This window comes from Thamnophis sirtalis, unplaced genomic scaffold, assembly GCF_051295495.1.
Source record: "Thamnophis sirtalis isolate CommonGarterSnake01/CBP01778 unplaced genomic scaffold, rThaSir2_p1.2 scaffold_1, whole genome shotgun sequence".
In the NCBI taxonomy this organism is placed as follows: Eukaryota; Metazoa; Chordata; class Lepidosauria; order Squamata; family Natricidae; genus Thamnophis; species Thamnophis sirtalis.
Window position 1 is genome coordinate 122,695,680 of NW_028261381.1, and position 17,506 is coordinate 122,713,185.

General features: G+C 36.1%; 1 protein-coding gene across 3 annotated transcripts in view; it reads left to right on the forward strand.

The window, feature by feature from the left end:
* The window catches only part of AKAP6 (A-kinase anchoring protein 6), a 267,040-nt gene that overhangs the window by 61,725 nt on the left and 187,809 nt on the right, over positions 1–17,506 (forward strand). For all 3 annotated transcript variants that reach the window (XM_087723435.1, XM_087723439.1, XM_087723448.1), the window contains 2 exons: positions 7,252–7,503; positions 12,400–14,199. In XM_087723435.1, the coding sequence (XP_087579561.1) occupies positions 7,252–7,503; positions 12,400–14,199 (2,052 nt within the window). The remainder of the gene's footprint in view (positions 1–7,251; positions 7,504–12,399; positions 14,200–17,506) is intronic.

A 17,506-nucleotide genomic window follows, 5' to 3' on the forward strand; every position in this document is an offset into this window, starting at 1 on the left:
AGTTCTGTTAGATTTAGTAGTAAAGAAGTCTTAGAGAGCCTGCTTGCCAGAACTGCATGTACAATGGCTGTTCTTTCAAAACAATAAGATATCAACTAAGATAAAAACAAACATATTTGTAAAATTTATAATTTTTGTGCTCTTATGATCATGCCCAATGTATGATAATTATGTTATTTAATCTCTTTCTCAATTATATGCAAACAGAAATCTTTATTACCCTGTATCCCTGAGTATCTAGATCTAGTCCAGCAGTTCTCACAGTGACCAACCAATTGTGCAAAGAACCCCACCATTCTACTAGCAGATAGCCTTCAGAAACAGTCTTGCTGCCATCAAAGCTAATCGATCCCCACCACTTCCCTGAATTAGTACAATCCATTTTTTATTCCAATCACGCTGTAGCCAGAATTGCATCTCAAGGAAATGAATTCCAAAGTTGGATTGTTTGTTATATCAAAACAATAATACTTCCTATTATGTGTGATGAATCTTCCAGGATTCATTGGGTGATCTAGTGCTTTTGAAGAAAAAAATAACTCATCCTACTATCAACACTGTGTATACTTTACTTTTGTAAACCTCAGTCGCTTCTCCTTTCATGCACCTCTTTTCTTAAAAAAAAAAAGATAATGTGCCATCAAGTTGTTGTTGATTCTTAGTGACACATAGATTGTTCTCCATGGTGATCTGTTTCTAACCTGGTCTTCCAACAGGCATTTAACACTGATATCACTAAGCACTACCCGCTTACAGCTGGTTGTCCTTTTCTTCATTTACTTTCCATCTTTCTAGACTAAAAAGCTCCTTTCTTCAATCTTTCCCCATAGGGAAACTGTTGCAGTACAATCATCTTAATTGTACTGCTCTGAATCTTTTCTATCTCCAATATATCCTTTTTGAGATTTGACAACAAGAACTGCACATACACTTCCAGATGCAATCAGGTTATTATTTATATGAGAATATATAAGATAATATATATCCTACTGGTTCGGATCGGTTCGGCCGAATAGGTAACTTGGCGGCCTGGGTCACTGGAACCGGCAGCGACCCAGACCTGCCTTGCCCCCAAACTGGTTCTCTCAGCAGCTGCCATTTTGTTTTTGGCTTCTGCACATGCGCAGAAGCATTTTTTAGTACTATGCATCAAGCACGCAAAGTGTATGTGCGTGGGCGGCGCGTTCCTGATTGAACCAGCAGTAGCAGCAGCCGGACCCATGGTGGGAATATATGATATTGGCATCATAGGTAGATAGATAGATGAGAATATAAGAGAATATATGATTTTGGCATCTCTATTTTCAGTAGCACTTCCTATTATTTTTAACATATTAATTTGTCTTTTTTACAGTGAATGCATACATTCAGCTCCTTCATTTAATTATGTACATTTACTCCAAGATCTCTTTCCTATTTTTGGATCATCATAACTTTAATGACACCATTTAAATGTTACTATTATTATTGCAAAGAGATCAAAGATGCATCTAGGAATGATACCTAGGTCCTGGTAGTCCAAAATGGTCATCCAAAGAAGAGCAAATAGAAGGAACCGATTAGTGACATCTACTAATCCAAGCATAATATGCTGAGATCCATCAGAGATGCTGCTGTTCTTTCCTTTGTTGTTCTTGTTATCCTATTATTGTTGGCAATCTGAAGTTTTGGTAGGTGATTGTCTGCACATATATATTGCTGCAGATGCTCAATTTATTATTTTTATACCTCAAGGACATACAGTATCTTATTCTGATATAAAGCCATGCTTATTTCCACCATTTCAATGGAATGGCACTAGATCCGTAAAGCAACATTAATTCCATCAGAAATCAGGTGATCTTAATCAAAGAACAAGAAGGACAACCAACAGCAATCCTACATGATTTCACCTTAAAATTTCTCTTCCTGGAAACAATTATAATTTTAAATGAAATTAATTAAGCAAACATGCTTTAAAATCTGTTTTGCATGTAAGCATGTCTTATGAAATGCGTAAATCTTTTAAAAGCCATACATTTATTTGCAGCATTCTTATTCTGTAATTATGAAGTCCTGGAAGTTTTTATATTTTATTAGATTTTATATGCTGTATATTGCTGCACTGTAATAACTCCAGAAAAAAACAACTCCATCATCACTTAGTTTTTCTAAAAAATATGTGATTAAAAAATAGACGAGTAAATATTATGAATCCATATTTTTATTTCTGAGAACAGACATTTAAATTCACTAGAACTAACTTCGAGGTAAACAGACTTTGTCAGTGTTCAAGCTTTTGTTGCAAAAGTATTTATATACTAGAGTTTTTTGAAGTTGGCACAGGGTTTGTCTGATAGATAGTAGCAACTGTAAATTATTGGTTCAGCTGTTACGTAGACTAGGTTAAGTGGATATTTGGTGTAATAGAAAAGGCTGGCTTTGATGTGTTGAGAAATTCCATAGCTCTAAATGGTTCTGTATATACTACAAAATCAAATCCATAGATTTGCAAATTTGTGCTTGATAAATTATATTTTAAAAAACAAAAAAAATTTTTAACTCGGGCAACTGGTATAAAGTGGATATAATTTTTAGCAAAGAAAGTATTTTTTGGTCCTGGGATTACTATCTGTGATGGATTTTGAATAAAAAATAACAACGTGGGGACAGAATTTCTGCTAATGATTGATGGCTAGGTTTCTTAAACCACATATTTTTATTACAAAAATTGAAGGCTAATCAGAGATCAGAATCAGTAATGTAATTTATTCAATTTTCTTTTTGTACTTTGTGTACCACATGAGGATTTACTTATTATTTAGAGAGGGCTGTAAAGCACTATGAAGCAGTACATAAGTCTAAGTGCTATTACTATTTACTTGAAATCCTAATTCTAATTGTCTAAGCTTCAATCTTGAAGATTTAATGCATAATGGCAGTAAGAATTGTATGTCTTGACTAATCTATCTTCCTAATTGTTCAATACTTTCTGATAACCCTTCCATTGTTGTTTATTTGCAAAGATGCCATGCATGCTTTGTCTGGCATGCTGTCATGATCTATGCCATCCTTATCTACTCTGCAGAAACTTAATGTTCTTCACCTGCAGCGGATTGGAAACCAACCAACATTTTTTTCTTTATATTATGCTACATGACTTTATGCAGGAACTAAAACAACCAAAACCTAGGCTAAATTAACTAAGTGGTTGTGCCATGTATGAATCTATTCAGACAACAAACGTCCCTTTTCTACAGTTAGGATTATGTAAGCTGCATTGCCTTTTGAAAAGAACAACTGAAACAGGTTTGAAGAAAGGAAATCAGCAATTAGGATTAAGAAGGAAAGTGTTCAAGAGACGAACATGAGCTTTTGAATATTGGACACCATCTGTAATCCTGGGCCATCTTTCTGGGGATCTGCAGATAGTAAGCAGATTCCTGCTGCTCATACAAATCCAGGTTATATAAAAAATCAGGACACATAAGTCAATCACAATATATCCTATTAATTTTTCTCAAGTAATATTTTATTGTAGTTAGGAATGTTCAAAGGTCATGTGCAGTGGTGGGATTCAATTTTTTTACTACTGATTCTGTGGGTGTGGCATGGGGGGGTCATGTGACTGAGTGGGCATGGCCAACTCAACATCACTCATGGCCATGGCCACTCAATCACATGGCCCTCTCACCAAGCCACGCCCACAGAACCCAGTAGGAAAAAAAATGAATTTCTACCTATCTACCTATTTGCTGTCCAGGCCCTGCTTTCCCTTTGCCAGTCCCATTTTCACTCCTTCAAAGGCCCTGATCCTAGCCCCGCTTCTTCCCCATGATCACCTCTTTCTTTGGACTTACCTTCCTCCCACAGCAGCTGGTACAGACTCCGGAAGGCAAGTTCTCTTTTTCGGTGCAACTCCAAGAAGCCTCCCAGCTGACGCCTCTTTGCCAGCCACTTCCCAGCAACAGTGGCTGGTTGGAGGCTGCTGAAAACTATCAGAGGTCTGCCAAAAAAGCCATTGCCATCGCTGCCCTTTTCTTCGCACCGGCCATGCACGCGCAGCCCATTGCCTGCTGTGCTGGAAAGACCTGCCCAGGAAAGTCCGAATGGTGCAGACCTGGACCCTGGACCCTGACCCAAGGTGAAGGGTGAATGGGCAGCATGCTTACGTTTGGTAAGCTGAGCAGAGTGGGTGAGGTGTGGAGGCAACTGGTGAGGTGATTAGATGGGCCACATGGCGAAGGCAACATATATAGGGCTGGGATAGCTGGGATGAGCATCGACCAGACAAGCGTTGATCAAACAACCGGGGTGGGAGCAGGGCCAGCCAGAGGTCAGTACCGATTCAGTGAACCAGATCAAATTTCTCCTATCGGTTTGCCTGAACCAGTGGGAACTGGCTGAATACCACCTCTGGTCATGTGTCAAATAAATTAGGAAGTGTTTATTGAGGAGCTCCATTGCTGCTGATATCTCTTCACCCATTATTTATCTTTTAGCTGCATTTTTATAATTTTAAAAAATGTTTTAAATAATTGTTATTTGTGTACTGTTATTTTTTTAACTTGTTTATACGCCATCCAGAGTTACTTTTTTTGTGAGATGAGTGACTATATAAATTTGAATAAATAAATAAATAAATAAAACAGCAACCAATTGAAGCAGTTAATGTAATTTTTATAATGGTCTGTAGGCCTCACATTGGTACAACTTGTATATAGAGACAAATTGGAAATGATATTTATGAATAAACAGCAGATTTATCTTCTAGAACTCCTTCAACTAGTCCCTAATAGCTTCCTGATTGGGGTGGGTTCCGTATTTTTTTACTGCCAGTTCGCTCAGGAACGCACTTCGGGCCCATGTGTAGTAGTGAAAAATTGCTTATGCGCATGCACAGAAGCAAAGGCAAAGATGGCAGTGCCTATGGCGCTGCTGATAGAATTGGTTTGGAGGCGTGGGCAGCCGAGTTACTACCTACTCAGCCAAACTGGTCCGAACTGCTAGGAACCCACCTCTGTTCCTGATACTGTTTCAAGACCTCCATAGAATTTGCAACGTAACCTGGAGGGGTAGGGTACCATTGAATACCATCAACATTATTATCTCGACCCAAATCAATGGATGACTCTTGCCAACAGAGTCATATCATGCATTTTGCCTTGCCATCTAATGCCATAGGCTTTATTGCTGTTCCTTGTAATTTTCATCTGAAACCTCCTGTTTAGATAGGAGATAAATCATGGAAAAACTGTGGTCTGTTCTTTCAAACATCAAAGGCAGTCCTGGATCAATCAAAGGCAGATATCTGGTGTATCCCATAGGTCAAATTAAGAGATATGGTAAATGTATTATATTTAACCCAAAAGGATCTAATTAACTAAAGGTACCAGGGTATATACTCCAAAATATATTCCATAGATCAAATTAGCTTAGAAAAAGGATCAAAACGCATTTCCCAGAAATAATATGCTCTTATTTTTAATACAAATATATTATTTCTAAATATTCCAAAAACAACTAAGGGGGAGAATTTGCAGTAAGTGAAGATTTCCAAGATTTAGTACTAGTCAAATACTAGTCCAAAGAATCAACAGCTCCTTCTTTAACTGAGAATAGCATTTTTTTTTGTTTCAAATATATCATTTCAACTTGAGCCAAACTTACAAAACTGTATACTGAATTTTTAATTTTTTTTCTATAAATACACATTTTCCTATCTGCATATTTCATGCAAAATATAAAATATCATGGGGATTATACTCATTTTATTATTGTCATCTATTCCAAGGAATAAGTTTAATGATTCTTATCTGTCGAAGTCAGAGAAATTACTTATATATCTTATTCATTTGTTGTAATTATTTGAGAAATATATCTAAAATAATTTGATACAAATACCTAAATAATTGACAGCACACATGCAAATATGATATTCATTAATATGAATAAACAAGTCCTTATTGTTTCAAAACAACTAACATCCATTGTTCTTTATTTTTAATAGAAATATTAAATTTGGTAGTATACACTTAAATGACCTATGTAATATTCTGTTGGTCAGCTGAGACAAATTAATGTACACACCTCAATTAAGAAAACAAAGATGTTCACAAATATAAAGTAGAACAGTGACACTTTATAAGTTTGTGAATATGACACATGATGCAAACATGGCTTGTATGGGGTGCAGGATTTACCTAGAGGGAAGATGTAGAAGGCATTTAATGTTTGGATGGAGGATCCAAACCAGAAGAAAAGTTTATTGAACAGAAATATAATTGCTTCTTAACATGCAATCTAAAAACACTACATCCTGTCATTGTTAATGAATTACTTAGATATCTTGACAGTACTTGTTCCTCAGCATTATCATTCTAGTTACTGTAATTATGCTATCTTGATATTATTATTAGCTGTTTTGTTTGTTACAGAGCTCAAGCTCAGTAGACAACCTTTAGCATTGGATGTCACAAAATTAGAGTTGGAGGTAATCAAAATAAGTTTATATCAGCATCATGTAAGCTTTCTTATATATGCTGTTTTTTCTAAGATTACCAATTTTTTGGGGGAAAAAAGCCAATAGTATTATTTACTAAAGGATTATAATTATATTTACAGTGCTAAAAACAGCTTTCACTGCTATTACCATGTTTTCCCAAAAATAAAACAGGGTCTTATTTTCTTTTGACCCCAGAAATAAGCACTTGGCCTTATTTTCGGGAAGGTCTTATTATTTTTGAGTTGCAGGAGGCGGCGAGCGTGGTCACCTCATGGCTGCTGCTGTATTGCAATATTTTCAGGGATGGCTTATTTCCGGAGGACGGTTTATTTTAGTCCATGTGCTCAAAAGCCCTATTGGTCTTATTTTTGGGGAAACAGGGTAAAATCAATCAGTTCTCATTAACATAACAACCTATGTACATCTTTTAAAAGAGATGGTATACTATTTCCAGGTTTTTAGAACAGATCACAGCATTTAAACCATAGTGTGCTTAGATCTTGATTTATCAAGTTGCTAGTTATTCTCACCATTACAATCTACTGAAAAGTACAAAAGATACCAATTTTCCTGAAGTTCATAAAATATCAAAAATGAGCTTTTGATTTTATGTGCATATTAAGTCATTCTATGTGTGTATGTTATGTGTATGTGTGTGTGCTTGTGGGCACAATCTTTATGCCTTTTATATAGTGAATAACTGAATAAACGAACGAACGGAATTTGAAATAGTTGTGGGTAATATTTTCTTTTTTCTCTTGCCGCAGGACATATGTGAAGATATCTCTGATCATGTTGAACAAATCCATGCTCTTCTAGAGACTGAATTTTCCCTGAAACTTCTGTCTTACTCGGTCAATGTAATTGTTGACATCCACACAGTACAGTTTCTTTGGCATCAGCTTCGAGTTTCTGTCCTGGTTCTGAGAGAGAGAATTCTTCAGGGACTGCAAGATGCCAATGGAAATTACACGAGGCAAACTGATATTTTGCAAGCTTTTACAGAAGAAACAAAAGAGGTATGGCAAGTAACTATAAGAAATTCCTTTTTGAATTCTAAATCCTAGAATTGTTTGCCTACTTTACCCTCATTAAAGCAAGTAAATCAATTTGCAGCAGAATCTGTTGGGTTTAGGCCAGATGAGGTAACTCTAGTATCAGTCTGCTTTAGTAAAGCAAAAAAAATGACACTATAGTCCTTCCTTCAGAGTGACTGATCCAGCTGAAATGAAATGTATTTTCTTTGAGGTGGCTGTTTCAGAGATAACTGTAGAGCTAAAAGCAAAAAGCTATTGTAACCTTAAGCTGTAAAGATAGCTAAGTGCATTGCTTATTCCCTACGATTAACACAGAGGTAGATACATCAATCATAATGATTCCCTTAATGGAAGCGTACAGGTTCACATTAACAATACTGTTAAGGGAATGTATTAACCCACAAGTAATATTTTCCCCATGATTACACAAATATGCACACATTCATTATAGGCAAGATTTTCTTGAAACTTGAACAACCTCTGTCATAAATCTCATTTAAATTGTAATTTTTTCAAAAGTGGAATATCTTTCACATACATTCTTGCATACCAGTCCTATGGATAAACATTATTTTGGAGTATTTAGATTCTGCCCTATTTCACTGCTACCATAAACTTTTTTTCACCAAAAAGCAAGCTTTGAGCTATTCCTAGGGACAGCTGAAAAATCATAACATTAGTGTATAGACAGCTGGAATCACATTGTCATGTAAGAATTCTATACATCTGGTCCTTTAATTTAAAATACTTTTATTCTCTCTGTCAGCATATACACACCAGCTCTTGTAGGGCCCTATGCTCTTTTGAAGACTTGCACTGACTTAGAGAGAGACACAGACAGGCAGGCAGACAGACAGACACACACACACAGAGTCCTTTTCTTCTTCAGCCAGTTTATGTCATTATGTTTTCAAAATAATAGCCCTATCAAGAACATGGGGAAAAAGACAAACATTTTGATGAAGCTTGAAAAGGGATATATAATAAACCTTGAAAAAAGGTAGATAAGATCAAACAAAGTAATAACTCAAATAATAATAATAATAATAACTCAAATATCTTCTCTATGAAGAAAGGCTGTAATGTTCAGGTCTCTTTATCTTGGAAAAAAACGTCAGTTCAAGAGGAACATAGATTGAGGTGTATAAAATAAGAAAGAATAAAATTCTCTCTCTGTCTGGAAGCACTGGGGTGAAATGGTCCAAATACTGATTGGGTGAAGATTTGAAACAGATAAAAGGAAGCACATCTTCACATAAAGCACAATTAATTTGCAGAATTAATTTTCCCTTGGTATGATGATAGCTGCTAATTTGGATATGTGTACAAAAATCAGATTTATCTAAGGTTATTTGATGTGAAGAGTTTATACTTCCTCCAGACTGGAAGGCCTATTCAGGGGAACAACTACAGAAGTAGGTACCTCATTTTTCTGCTAATAAGCACCCAGTTTCATTTGGTTGGCCATTTTGAGAAACAATACAGGATTAAAGTGGACCTCAGCCTAACATATCATAGCTTCTTATGTTCTTAATTCTTGGAATTATATATGAACCGATGAGTTCTTACTTTCTTGAGTGCACAATGCTTATCTAACTGATCACTACAAATTACAAACATTGAATCAAATTTAAATGGACATTGCCTTCTAAGCTGTTCCATCAAAGACCTATGCATGACAGTGTAACAGTTTCTTAAAATATTGAGTGCTGCTGTAGAAATGCTTGGAAATTAATTCACTAAATATAATGTCTTTCACTTTTTCCTGCTCTGGCTCTGATAGACCAATATTCTGCAGGGACTGTAGGATGACAGTGGAACTAATCCAGTGCTTCATGATGGCTTCATAAGTTAACCTTCCGGTTAACTTTGTCAATTAATTAAAGAGATAAACATGGAGAGAACCATCTGATGCTCTATATGCCTATAGCAAGAGATTTAGACTTTTTCATAGTATGGAATAGAAGGATCTTCTAATTGAATAGTATTAAGTCCTTTATTAACTTCAAAGTTGATTCCTAAACAGAATACTGAATTTAATATGAATTCAGGCAAAAAGTCATTTCTAGATGTGTTCATTCACTCGCATCAATTGAGAGCCTGCTGTTTAGAAATAGAATACAAATTGTCATCACGGAAGATCTGCACAAATCTAAATTTTGGCTTCACAAACTCTCACTTGATTTAAATTATACATTTATACATAAATATATACATACATTTACAAAGAATTCATCAGAACTGTTGGTTTGGCTCTTTTTCTTCCTACCAACTACAGTTTAAGTAAGAGAAGCTTGATAAAAATGATAAAAATATAAACTACTTCACAGTTTTTTCAGAAGCAGATTAGAAGAGAGTGGTTGGTTCTGAAACTGAATCTATTCCACTCCCACCTGCATTTCCTGTTGGTATCTGCCCCTGACCCACCATTTCTTTAGATCTAATTTTGATTGAAATTCCAATTCACTGTTGTAAATAAACAAGTTCTACAACCATAGTTTCAGAGGAAAAAACTCTTTGACTTATATTATCAAATGAATGATTAAGTGACTAAAATTTGATATTACATTCCAAAGCTATTCTCCAAGCACTGTTAGATATGAATATTTATTTTTGGGCATTAAAGAAATTTATCAGTACTTTGCACTTAACCCCCCAAATGTTAAAACACGGCTCAATCCCCTACCTGCTCTATGTCTTTGACTTTTAAGATCTTGCATTGCATTCCTGGGGGGGGGCACTTCTTTTTTCCTGGGTGTCTTGGGAGAAGTAAATGTCACATTTGGAGACACGCTGTAAATATGAATTCCAGTGGTCAGTGGAATTAATTAAAAATGGCTTTGTGTTGCACTTACGGCTTTTATCATGCTGCAGTTTTCCTATCTTAACATGATCTCAAACATCACATATTCATTTTTAAATGTTACACGAATGAGGGTCTGTCATACCACCTCCCTTTCATTTGTCATTCATTCACAATACACATTAAAGTCATCCACTTTTAAAAACAATCAGTCCTCATTATCTGTGGCTCACAAATATATTTGACCCTTCAGCCAATAATTTTTCAGTCTGTTTTGTCAGTAGCTATTTCAGCCAACCATTATTTATTCATTCTGTGGAATAATATATCCCAGCAAATCCGTTGAGAGTAACATGCCACAAACTCATATGTAAGAACTTTTCCCCATTAAGAAACAGTACAATGCAATATTCTTAAAATGACCAAAATGAAATGCTACTTGGGAGATGGAGCAAGGGTAAATCTTTCCCATAAGGATAGGATGAATTTATTGGAACTTAGATTTCCTCTGAAGCAGGAGAGTTTAAAAAATGCAAACAAGTTTGCAGAGAGATACCAGGCAGAGAGACAGAGAGACAGAGAGAGACAGATGGACAGACATGGTTCAAATATAGTCACACTATTGAGGAGAGTGCTGCCTAAGAAGAAAATAAGTGTTTGGGACTATTTTTCAACAAACAGGTATATTCTTTGGCTCTGAATTTGTTTTGTGTCCTGTGTCAAATATCAGAAATAGTTTTCATAGTTCTGCTGCAGGGGGGTAAATACTAGAATAAGGAAAGCTTGTTCCTTGCTCACTTCACAGGGTTACAAGCAGGGCAAGACCAGGTCAGGAAAGTGTTACAGGATCCAAGTCATGGCATGTATCAGGAGAACAACTATTTCGCTCTCAACACTCTTTGCAGTATAAGTAAGAAAAGGAAAAACAAGTTGGAAATACAGTACAATATTTGTCTCCAATAGTACTCCAGAAACATATTTTAACCTGGGGAATTTTGATGTAAAAATGTAGGGGATACAATATTTCTCCATTTCTATCATAATGTATTTTATATGTCTGCCTCTGCTAAAACCTTTTTTAATCAACATATTTATTTAATAATCATAATATCCTAGTATTCCTTTGATTTAAATTAGAATTAGGAACTATCCTAAAAATTATACAAATCTATTATGGCAATTACACAATAATATAAATTAACATAAATATTGGCAGGTGATCTGTTATAATTCCAAATCTGTTTTTATGAAATTTTATAGAAAGTTTTGAATATTTGCACTTGATTTGATTACAGTCTTTAAAAATTTAAACTACCCACAAAAGAATATTAGGTTAAAATTAAAACATTATTTATCCACACGTATTAGACATTTTTTTAAAAAAAATATTCATTTAAAAATTAAAGGCTGATTCAAGGATTCTCCCAGTTTTAAGCTCATATTCCTGTCCTGAAGAAGGGATAAAAGGGCAGAAAATAGAAGCTTATTTTTTGCTTAATTAAGTGGCAACTGAATAATACAAGATGAGTTTTTTTTAAAAGACTACGAAATAAATCAAAACATTGTAATATTCTATATATACAAGTAAAGAGAAATAAAGAAATATTCTATCTGAAGTTGTAAAGATATACAACTAACCCAGGTTATACATTGAGTTCTGAATAATTATTATTTTGTGTTCCTTGCATGATAGTAATAAATAAGAATAATATAATAAAATGCCATCAGGACTGACTTTAATGCATATGGCTCCATTAAACATTGGTTCATGAACTTTTTGCCATTCACATTCCATTCAGTATTATCCAGGCATAGCACATCACTTCTACACCAATTATTTAAAGCTGTCAACAACTGGACAATCTCTTCCATTATTGCGTTCTTCGTTATTTAATTAATGTTATCCATTTTCAGTGAAATCCATAAAGCAATGTGATAATTTTATGATCAGTAATGTTCTGAAGATCAAGAGGACATTCCCCCTTAACTGTTCCCATTTCTGTATTTGCAAGGTTTAGCATTATAGATTTTAAAAATCATAAGCACAACTGTTTTTTCTCTTGATTTTGTTACAGGACCGTCTTGATTCTTTAACAGAAGTTGATGACTCAGGACAGCTAACTATCAAATGCTCTCAAAATTATTTATCCCTAGACTGTGGAATTACTGCCTTTGAACTGTCTGACTACAGCCCAAGTGAGGATTTGCTTGGTGCTCTTGGGGACATGACTTCCAGTCCAGCTAAAATAACATCCTTAGAGTCTTGGAGCTGTAGTGAAATGGACAAAGCCTTTCCAGAACTTACTAGAAGTGTGGGATTACTGGCTGTAGCAACAGATTCAGGTGCTTCCAAATGCAGTGAAAGTATTAATACAAAAGAAATACACCTACCCCTATCAATAGATCAGCTGCAGGGGGATGGCCAAAGCTGCAAAGAATCATCAACTATATCAACTGAACTTTCACTCACTCATCTTTTTGAGCACTTACCCTTTTGTAAAGTAGCTTCTGAGGATCCGGCTGTCTCGTTTGGCCACAAGAAGGTTTTAGAAACAATAAAACAGGAGCCGAATCCAGTGTCCTCCAGTGGTGCAAAAGCTAATCATCACCCTCACAGTGAAAACTCAACGCCCAAGCGATCAATTCAGGGTGGTTTTGACTACAATGAGGATTCACCCACACAGCCCACCTTGCCCAAGAGGGGCTTGTTTCTCAAAGAAGACATATTTAAAACAGACATGATAGTTGATGATATAAACAATCAGTTCTCTTTGATTAAGACAGAAATCAGTAAGAGCACACCCTCACTGCTAGAGCCACCAGATCGATCCAAGCTTTGCCTGGCATTACAAACAGCATACAATAATTGCCCTTCTGCCATAAGTCAGTCATGCGATTGTTTACACAACATAAGTGAACTCAAGTTTGCAATTCAAAATCATTTCAAAGAAAAGTCCATGGCTCTAAGTAGGTCAATTGACAATGCTAGAAGGCAGAAGCTGAGGTGCAAGAAGTCACATGACATTCCTGAGGAGGTGGCATCCTGCAGGATTTCTGAAATGGTATCAAATACTACACCAACCAATCAGATGAGTAAAAGAGGAGTTCTGGTTTTACAAAATGGAGTTTCTTCTGGCAGCATGCACTCGATAGAAGGAACAGAAAGTGATACAACGTCAACCTCTTCTGAACCGTACAAACAAGAAGAACTGAATGGCCAGTCTTGCAGTGAAAGAGAACCATCTGCTTCACCCACTCATAGCCAAGTCAGCAGCTTTTCAGCTGGATCAGATCCGGCTGTATCTCCCTTCCCTCTTCTTCAAAGAAACAAGACTGAAAAGACCCACTCACCTTCACCAAATAATGCCAGCACAGAAAATAAAATAGGTGATGCCTGGTATGGCTCTGATGAATACTTAGCTCTTCCATCACACCTCAAACAGACAGAAGTATTAGCTCTGAAATTAGAACATTTGACAAAATTGCTTCCACAGAAATCTCCAGGAGAAACTATTCAAAACATTGATGACTGGGAACTATCTGAAATGAATTCAGATTCAGAAGTTTACCCAACCTACCAGGTCAAAAAGAAGCACAAAAGGTTAGGTAGAATTTCACCAAGCTCTTCAAGTGACATCATATCTTCAGTAGGAGACAGCATTGAATCAGGCCCTCTTAGTGATATAATTTCTGATGAAGAACTTTGTACATCTAGCTTGAAAAGGTACCTAGAAGATAGGCCACAAAAGCCATCAACATGTCAGGCTTCTGATAAAAATGAAATAACTCTCACAAATAAATCAGCTTTAATACAGCAGCTGATGGAAGATATACAACACCAAGAGAATAAGGAAATTGTATGGAAAAAATTGGAGGTAAGTTGGAAACTAATGAAGTAGATAGACCTTTATCTTCTTATCAATATATGGCAGCATAAAGAGGAAATTTGCAAAATGCATTGATGCAAGCAATGTACTCCTTGAAATGTTAAAGCAGCCACATCATTCAAAAGATTTGACATGACTGTTTAGAAGACTTTCCCATATATGAGCATAACTGCTTCACTTTGCTGATGGAACTAGAAGTGTTACTTCAGAGGTAGTATTCAGCAGGCTCTGACCAGTTCTGGAGAAACGGTAGCGGAAATTTTGAGTAGTTCGGAAAATCAGTAAATACCACCACTGACTGGCCCCACCCCCATCTATTCTCTGCCTCCCGAGTCCCAGCTGATCGGGAGGAAATGGGGATTTTGCAGTATCCTTCCTCTGGAGTAGGGAAGTAATGGAGATTTTACAGGATCCTTCCCCTGCCATGCCCACCAAGCCACACCCACAGAGCTGGTAGTAAAAATGTTGAATCCCGCCACTGTGTTACTTAGTCATATGCACATAAACACACAGTTGGGAAAAGACTTTGAAAACAAGTGTGTCAAATCCTTTAATATACTCTTTGGCTGTAATGCTTTGAATAGGGTTTCTTATACGAGCCTGCTTTGCAAAACATCTCTTTTAAAAGTTTGATACTTCCCTAATATTCATGAATTGAGCAGTAAAGCAAGGTCAATAGGGTGTGAGAGATGAATGATATTTTTTTGTATTAAGTTCACAAGAGTTCAATCATATGTCCATTCCATCACTTTTCTGTACAAGAGGGGGCTTTCTGGTGGGAATGAAATTCATATGAAAAAAATCAATTTATATATCTTCTTATATGCATCTTATGATTGATTTAAATATATTATATGCCTTGTAGTATATTTTTAAAGCTAAAATTGCACTGCAGAATTTGAAGTAGTACAGAATAAAAACAATAGCTTATATTGGGAAAGCAAATTAGGTCAGTTTATTTCCATGTGAAACCAGTTTACAACTTTGAACACAAACACAAAATCACAAACACAAGACTAAACTGAAACCTGGCAAAATGTTGTTTCCATGAATGTGGGCCTGCTGGCAAGGATCTGTACAGCTGCTGAGAAACACTAGGCTGCTGATTGTTTATTTATAAAATGACATATATCCCTTTTATTCTAATGCAATTACTCAGTGAAAATAGCAATGGGTGGATGTATATATGTATAATGCATACTTCCTGCTTGGAGCAAACAGACAGCAAATCACTACATTGTGTAGGCACCCCAATGATATCAGTGTTCTATATCACCAATGACTTGATATATTTATTTGTTAGGTTTATATCCAACCTTTTCTTCAGGAACTCAAAATGGCAAAGATAGCACTCTGTTCTCTGATTTTTCTCCATAATAGCAATCCGGTGAAGTAAAATGGGTTGAAGAGAATCTAGTGATTTTCCATTGTCAGTCCCCAGTGGTATGCCAATCTGCTAACCCCTACACCACACATAGCTCTTTATACCTAAGAACATTTCAGAAAAGTTTCTGGTGTGAGAATACTGTCAGCCCATCAAAGGGAACCAGATTAGGAAACTAAATTTATTAATTCTGATACAGGTGCAGAATCTGAATATGATTTTGTAGCTCTGTAGTTCTGTACCCACAAGCACCTTTTATCTTTGTGAGAACTTGGAAAGTTATGTCTCAGACACTTTCTCAAATTATATTGTTTTTCCTTGCATTCAGATTTATTTTATCTGACCATTATCTTAGGAGCCATGGTGGCGCAGTGGTTAAAATGCAGCACTGCAGGCTACTGCTAGATCAGCAGTTCAGCGGTTCAAATCTCACCGGCTCAGGGTTGACTCAGCCTTCCATCCTTCCGAGGTGGGTAAAATGAGGACCCAGATTGTTGGGGGCAATATGCTGACTCTCTGTAAACCGCTTAGAGAGGCCTGAAAGGCCTATGAAGCGGTATATAAGTCTACTGCTATTGCTATTGCTATTGCTATTGCTAGTTGAAGCTCTTTCACCTGTTCTTCAAGGTTATTCCTTCTGCCTATTACACATACCTGCTTACCTCAACAATGACCCTCGCTTGATAACCATGCATATGGACCAGTTTTGAAAAGGAAAGTTCAGAACATTAAAGATGACTGAGAAAGTTTTGTTCTTTTTGAACCTGAATTTATGTATATTCCAAAGGTATCCTTCCCTAAGTTGGAGTGTGCAACTCAACATTAAAAAATGTATACATGACCTTCAAACATGTATGCATTAGAAAAGTGTGCACAAAAACTTGTATATGAATAAACAGGTCATATACAAAATATATATTAAAAAATGTTCACAAGAAAAATGAAGTTTGACTTCAACAAATTGTGAATTGAAAAGTAAACTTAGCAGAGTTAAACAAAAAGTGTAGATTTTAGAATTCAGATCTTTGGAACAAAGAGTAAGAGGATGAATGTTTGAATCAATCAGAATAGAGCTGGAAGGGACCTTGAAGGTCTTCTAGTCCAGCCCCCTGCTCAAGGAGGAGGCCCTCTACCATTTAATACAAGTGATTGTCCAGTCTCTTCTGAAAATCCAAGCAGCAAATGTGTAGTACACTAAGGATATCTATTAAGAAATTGCAATTAGTAGCACACAGGGCGCTTAATACAGATTCACAGACAGTAGACATTTCTTCTAGCAATGAGCTACTGTCAGACTGAAAGCTTCAATAATAAAGGCTTTTCTGGCTAAAGTCAGCTAGGGCTCATCAAATATGGACTAGTTTCAGGAGTTTATAGGTATATTTAGATATTCTCAAATATGCCTTTGTTACTAATACATTCTCCTTTGTTTTTTGGCACTGCAGCTGTTGCATTGAATGATCGTTGTGGCCAATTAGATATGACTTTTAGGCAAAAGTTTCTTTTTCAGGCTTTGTGCTAGATTCCCATTCTTCTGCTCCTGAGACTTGGTAAATTGTCTTCTTTCTTTGTGGGATGTTCCTCAGATGAGACTATGATACCCTAAGGAGTAAGTAAAATGGGCAAACATTCTCCAGTGTTATCGGGGCTTACTAGGCATCAAGTAGAGTCTCTTCTATACCATGCTATAAACATATATAAATATTAAGAATGGCAGCTAATACCTACTCCAATGTAGGATGGCATTTGACTGAATTTCCAGATTATGTCAAGTCATTGGTATAGCGACTATGCAGCTGGCCTTGAAGAATATGTTAGTAATTATGAATTTAGCCCCAAAAAAGGAAAGTGTAAGAAAGAAAATCAAGATTGCTTTGCCTTGACTTCTTTTGGTATAAGAGGAAGGGATAG